At 43.4% G+C, this 6,915-nt stretch overlaps 1 protein-coding gene across 2 annotated transcripts; it reads right to left on the bottom strand.

Annotated features, from left to right (window-relative positions):
* Positions 1 to 466: 466 nt before the first annotated feature.
* LOC101773169 (protein PHOSPHATE STARVATION RESPONSE 2) lies at positions 467 to 6,382 on the bottom strand. 2 transcript variants are annotated; one of them, XM_004956028.4, is made up of 9 exons: positions 6,163 to 6,382; positions 4,573 to 5,277; positions 3,355 to 3,556; positions 3,200 to 3,276; positions 3,071 to 3,110; positions 2,921 to 2,969; positions 1,951 to 2,020; positions 998 to 1,202; positions 467 to 904 (listed from the first exon to the last, which is right to left on the bottom strand). In XM_004956028.4, exons 2-9 carry the CDS (start codon positions 5,167 to 5,169, stop codon positions 885 to 887), a joined length of 1,260 nt encoding a protein of 419 aa, XP_004956085.1. In that variant the 5' UTR covers positions 5,170 to 5,277; positions 6,163 to 6,382; the 3' UTR covers positions 467 to 884. The 2 variants fall into 2 exon arrangements, with proteins under 2 accessions (XP_004956085.1, XP_004956084.1); XM_004956027.4 differs by having other exon boundaries at positions 2,921 to 2,978; positions 6,163 to 6,379.
* Between the last annotated feature and the right edge of the window lie 533 nt (positions 6,383 to 6,915).

Below are 6,915 nucleotides of genomic sequence, written 5' to 3'. Positions count from 1 at the left end.
GGTAACTTTGGCTAAACTAATACTGATTATTTTTTTTTCTTCAAAAGCTGGCTTCTATGGATGCTAGAAATGCTAGCTTTGAAGAGCTGTGTTTGTGGATTGGCTTTTGAACGGATAAATGCATAGTGCATGTAATACCCTCAAAACAGCAAGCCACAGAGGCTAGCAAAAGCACCTCGAGACCTACTTTTGGCTTCTAATACAATACGACTTTTGCTTAGAAACCAATTTCAAAAGCTGGCTGTTTTGTTTCAGCTTTCGGTTTTTAACCAGAAGCCAAAAGCAAAAAACTCAAACAGAGATGGCCGTATGTTTGATTCTGTCCTCATATGAGTTCATGTATATTATGGTTCCGCTTCCCGTAGTAACCAAATATTATTCGCTGTTTTCACCCTCTGCTCTCATCCACTGCGAATCTGCGATCATCCAACAGGTGATATGGAGACTGAACAGAGTGCACCCCATGTTTCTCGTACAACGGTAATGAATCCTTGATCATATTTTTGGTACCATGCCATGTTCTAAACAAGAGAGGAGGTGCTGAATATTATTGTAAATACTTGGATTAGCCCATAATCAAATGGCTACCAGATGCTACTGGATGACTGGATCCCTAACAAAGGAGAAAAAGCAAGAATGTCAAACCCCTGACAATTGTGCTCGCGCTATCCTCTGAACCCTACATCATCCACATAACACGGGGATTCATCGGTACCGTGATGGTGGGTACTGTACAACTAACGCTAGTTACACGCACTTGGCCAGGCTTTGCAAAGTTCATATCTGTTCCCTCCAAAGGACAAAAACGACTTAAGCTTGAAAACAACCAGTCAGATCATCAAACCCATTTCATGGCAACGCTGGGGAGGAACCTGCTTGCAACTTCATCGGGTATCACCTGATTCTGAAACCAAAGGCCGGAACCATCAGTGATTTGGGCCTTGCGACCATGAAACTAGTATCACCACAAGCGAAAGCCTTTCATAGATGTGCATACCTGTTTGCTTGGTTAGTCCATTTTGACTGGTTTCTGGAACTTCCTTCGCAGTAGAAGATTCCGGAACCTCAGACGATATCTTTGATCCTTCTGCTGAGGTTAAAGCATCAGTCGCCTTTTCTGCCCCTGGTATGCACTGCTGCTCAAGCATCATCTGAAGGCACTTCCCTTGTTCCTCAATTCTTAGCTGCAAACTTCTTTGAATCTGCAGTCCAAGATAAGGAGAGAATAAACATGAGGGTACAATTCAGCAAGATCCAAAGTAAGATCCCTTCTTACTAGTCATTTTTCAGGAACATAAAAGTGCAATAAGCCTGCACAAGGCTGTCGCACAGCTTCATCAGAACTACTCCCACTGGAAGAACCAGAAAAAAATGGACTGTTGCTAGCTCAAATTTGAAAATGAAGTAGTGAATTGGTTAGTGGTTACCAACAGGGATGCATAAGCCAGCGTTGCTAAACCTAGAATATTTTGAAGCTGTATAAATGTAAAACTCATTGTCATATAGTGCTTACTGCTTACGGTTTTTCGCCCAAAGAACCAACTACTATATATCAGTTCTTCCTATAAAAAGATGCACACATAAAAGAAAATGGAGGTTAAATTTCCTCACCACTGTTACTATGCATATATGTACTCCTAGAATTTGGCTAAATAACAATTTACTGCACTATACTAAATCAACTATTATTTTCAAAGATGGCATTGCTATTACCAGTAGGATTTCAAAATTGAAGTAAATCAAAACTGCCGCAGAGTGACAGGAGAATTGTTTTGCGTGTAAAAGTTAGATTCAAAATCAGGCATCCTTGAATTGCAAAATCGAGTTGCAATCCAAAAGAGTGGTACAATAAAGTAACTGCATCTACCACCAGCTCTGAATCATACAGATTTTAGACCCTGCTGGCCCTCACTCCTTCAGACATCAAAAGCATTAAAAGTATAACAATACCTCAAGCTGTTCATGAAGCCGCTTTTGAAGTTCTAACTGGAGACGAAGTGCTTCAGTGAGATCAAAGCTCCTGCAGCACAATAAAAGAACTAATGCTCAGGAACCCCTAGCAAGAACTAAGTAATTTTGAATGGCCATATAACTTGGTTAGAATGGTAACATGTTCCCTATCTAAAAACCAACAAACAAGAAAAATAATGGCAATGTCAACGGAACAAATGTCAAATTACCATAATTACAGAGGACACTGCACCTGTTCATCAGAAGCAACTATTGTACGCTTCAAAAAAAAAAAAAAAAGAAGCAACTATTGTACGCTCCAAAAAAAAAAAGAAGAAAAAGAAGCAACTATTGTAGCACAATAAAAGAACCGAAGTTCAGGACCCCATAACAACCAAGTGATTTAGGATGGCCATACAACTTGGCTAAAATTGCAAGGTATTGCATGACTGAAAGTTAAAACAGTAAACAAGAACAGAGACTAGCAGTTGGAAGAGAGGCCAATCAACTGTTATTGTTGTGGACACTGCAGCGACTGCACTATTTATTAGATGCAGTTATGTGTCAAACCCACATAAAGCACATCCAAGGTAAAATCTGTGAAACTAGATATAAAACATAGGTTCACATTCACAAGGGAGCAGGAACCTGAAATTCATGAATATTTGTTTACATTCAGCTTGGAAAAAGTATTGAAAATGGTTGTGACTTCACCAGATTGAAGCGCGAACAAAATGTCATTTATGTTTAATAATTTATCTATAAACTATTTGTGGTTTTGTTCCTGCAAACAACACAATTTTTAATGCCATCATTCATGTTTCTGCTGAAAATATGATTGTGATAGTAAGCAAGCTTCCCGATTAGGCATTTTATATAAGGGAAAACACAAGCTGCATCAGTTTATTCATTGTATTGACATCATAACATCAAAACAAACTAAACAGCTTCATGTGAGTTACACACTTACCCTTTCAGGTCAATAGATGGTATATCTTCTTTTGATGCCGCCTTCTTTTCTGAAGAGCCTGAAAAATTCATATCAATGAACATGGTAACCTCAAAATTGCAGAAAGAAGTACAAAGAAACAGAACATATGGGTAGTTGAACATGTCAGACCTTCAGATAATTCTGGTCTATATCGAGCTGTTCTGTACTTCTGAAAAATTAAGTTAAATCAAAATCAGATAGATGATTAACTTTTCTACTATTTTCAGTAATAACCAGAAATAGAGCTAACTATCAGACCTGAAGGTGACTTTTTACATGATAAATGGTCAAATTGTCTGCCTTCATCAGCTTCAACACACCCTTAGGAGTTGCTTCTGCGATAGTTTAAGAGAAATGTCAAAATGAAAATATATAATCACGGGAGATACAAGTTGTTTTCAAACAATACACACTTTCACTGCCACCAAGTTGATTGACAGCATCTACAAAGCGCTCATGAAGTTCAGGAGTCCATCTCATGCGTGCCTTGGCAGTATTGGAGCCACCAGTGGGTGAGGGTGCCACAACTGCCATAGGTTCTCCAGATTGAGATGAAACTGTTTGTTGGGCAGCTGATTGGTGAACTGAGATGGATGATTGCGCAGGTGGTCCAACCTATGTGAAGCATAAATTAAGCGACACCCAATCCTAATTAAAACATATAGAGCTGAACAAAGTCGCATAGAGATTATAAACAAAGAGAACAGGGCAGTTCGGGTTAGCAAAGAAAGTGACCTAGCCAAAGACAAGATTGATGCTTTCACTGGAAATTGAATGTTGTACAAAAATGAGCATGCCTTCAAGATCAATTTCAGTCAACTTGAACAAATTCTATAAATTCTGTATGTTCCATTGTTAAAAATGAACTGCAAGGCAGCAAAGGGTACAGGCCAATTAAAGCGAAGCAACTTGGCCATATTTGTTCTTGCCATTTGCAAACACAATAATTCAACTCAGCAAACCTGGAGCCTGCTTCATTTTCCTATAAAATTCCTAGATGGAAGATTATACAAAAATCAAGCACAAGCCACTAGAGCATAGGCAAGTCAAGCTTGGCTGAGATCACTTGAGATTATTTAGATGAACACTAAATGCAGCTTAGTCAGCATGCTTGTTGCTTGGTTACAACTCATAAGCAACCATGAAAAATATCAGGCAGCTCCTGACACCAGTTCATCTTGTGATGCATATCGCTATATCCATATTCAAGCATTTGCGAACACTCTAGATGTCAAACTAACTTGATGTAAGGATATCCAATTGAAAATCCTTTACAATCAAAGTTAGTAAAATATAAAAAATTTTGCAGAAACTGTTTGGCTTGCAGGTCACTTGAGGTGAAGCTGTTTAAAATTTATAGTGGCTGCCACTCTTCTGAATTGACAAGGAGCAGTGAAATTAAGCTCTTTAAGAGTTCCAAGCACACTAATTTATGTATCACAAATAGAATATAAACAAAAAATGACAATTTGTTGTGGATAAAAATATTGACTCTAAGAACCTCAACAATATGATCACAGATTTGTTGGTGCACCATCAACTAGCTGACAAGGATCACAACACAATGAACCAACTATACATACAGTTAGGTAATAATTAGCACAAATGTTAGTTCACATTTCCAAGTTTACCTGTTGAGTTTCTGCAGAAGCTGGGTTATCAACAATGTCCTTCCAATCATCATTCATAAGTTCAGTCCACCATTCAGTTTGCTTAGTAAGATCATCTGAAGCTCCAAGAGAAGTGCTCCCAGTCAAATTATTCCCACCAGGGACATCACCAGAGTATCCAAGAATGCTATCAACCGGATCAGGGCACCAGGTTGGTCCAACGTCTCTAGGAAAATCGGTCAAGGATGGTTCAAAGCCTCCATATTGTGATCCATAATTCAGCGTTGAAGAACTTGCAGTACTTGGTGCTTGAGAATTATAAGGGCTGGGATTGGAGTATTGCTCAGGGTTTGAAACCGAAGAGAACCTTACAGCCGGGGGTGAACATAAAGGCCCAACAGATCCAGTACTGGTGTGAAACTGACCACGGATAGGAGCAACAGTGTTTTGATGAGGTGGCACTGGGGTGCTCCTCAGTTCTCTCTCTATCAAAACATTCTGCGAATCCGGAAGCCTTGGGAAGCTCTCTTCCAGAGAGGCTGGTATGGAAGGCAGGGATGTTGGCACAGTTACAGGAACTCCAGAACTGTAGAGCTGGTTGGTGCTTAATCTCTCCATCTACGAATGTGCACAAAATTCAGCAACCACCAACACAATGTTCCTCCAGTGTAACAATGCCCTTTCTATTGACTATTGAAATATGCTTCTCGCTTAGGATTATTGCATCTGCAATAAATGAAAATCAATGATATTTGTCACAACAAGAAATCTCTGACCACATAAACTTTCATTAATCCGCATCTGCCAATGGCAATGGAATTTCTCAATCAAATTGAGCTGTAGACAATGTTGCCTAAACGCTAAACGCTAAACAGTCGGTCACCTACCGTTTAGCTCTTTATTCGGACTAAACGGCCAATTAAATGGGTTAAACGGCCATTAAACGGGCTAAACGGATGATTAAACGGACACGGCTAGGCACTGTGTAGCGTGTAAACGGGCTAAACGGCCGTGTACGGGAACACTGGCTGTAGAAAGATACCAGCTAAGAGTCCTTCCACAGTAGCAGGGGAGAACATGGAAACAGAGCCTGATATTTTAGATGGTCAAATAAGTTTATTACTCGGACAATATTCTGATTCTTCGTCATGGCACTACAGCAAGCCAGCTAGTATCTATACTATCAGAACTAAATGCACGACGTGTAAAATCTTCCTAGGCAATCTCAAAACCACTGATAAATTTTTATACATCTAAAACAACACTACTCGAAGCACGACCTAATTGAGAACACTCCAAGTGCCCCCCCACCCCCCAACACCCCCCCCACAAACACACACAAAGCACAAGCCGGGCATGCTGCCTCGGATGATTTCACGCTCCCTAGGAACACCCGCCAATCTAAACCTAAGCAAATCGCAGCTCCATCGACGCGCCAACGCCCAGGCAACCACACAACACAGAACCTGAATGGCTGAATCCCCCGCGCGAATTCCAGCTAGATGGAACCCAGCCGAAACAGAATCGAATCCCGATCCTAACCACGCGCGGAGGCGACAGGGAGCTCGAGCCCGGAGGGGGAACCTCAGGCGGAGAGGAAGCGGGCCTCACCTCCGCTAGCGGCGGCGCGTCGCAAGATCGGCGGGCGGGGTTGAGGAAGAGGAGGAGGAGGAGGAGCTCGTGAACCGAATCCCTCGCCTGGCCGTGGCCTCCAACAGAGAGAGAGAGAGAGCTCGAGCGAGACGGGGATGAGATGCGAGGGGAGGAATGGAGGCGGCCTTTCGCGTGGTGGACCGGCCGCGCGCAACCCCCCGCACGCCACCGACAGGCGGGGCCCACCTCGTGCGGGGCCGCGGCCGCCGTGGGTAGGGGGTAGAGGCGGCGGCGTGCGGGCGAGCGGTTTGCTGCGGTGATGGGAAAATGATTCTGTCAACTTGGGGGCGGGACAGCGGGTGGGCCGGGTCCAGGGGGCGCAGCGTAGGCCGGCGGGTTCGGGAGGGGAGGTGGGGCCATGTGGCAGTGGGAGGAGGTGCGGTGGGCCGGGCGCAGGGGGTGGTTGACGGAGGTCGGAGGAGGGGTGGTGATGCGCTTTTGGGTTCCATCTCGGCGTCCACAATTGGCACCGAGAAGGCTGGAAGGGGAGGCCTAGAGCGAGCGCAGAGGGAGAGGCAAGTTGTTGCGGCCAAGTGGGCCGCCGCCACAGGGATGCGCCGCCGTTTGGATGGTTAATGTCAGGGGCTTACGGCGCGCACGTGCGCCGCTTCGCGGCTGCTGTTTCTTTGGGCGTCGCTGCGTTGCTTTGCAATTTGTAGCGCCTAGCTTGTTTTTTCCAGATCCAGATTTATTTATTGGAGATAAAAGTTT

The sequence above is a fragment of the Setaria italica genome, chromosome II, assembly GCF_000263155.2.
Source record: "Setaria italica strain Yugu1 chromosome II, Setaria_italica_v2.0, whole genome shotgun sequence".
Taxonomy (NCBI): Eukaryota; Viridiplantae; Streptophyta; class Magnoliopsida; order Poales; family Poaceae; genus Setaria; species Setaria italica.
The sequence above is the reverse complement of the archived record's forward strand: the minus strand, read 5'-3'. Positions and strand labels throughout refer to the sequence as shown.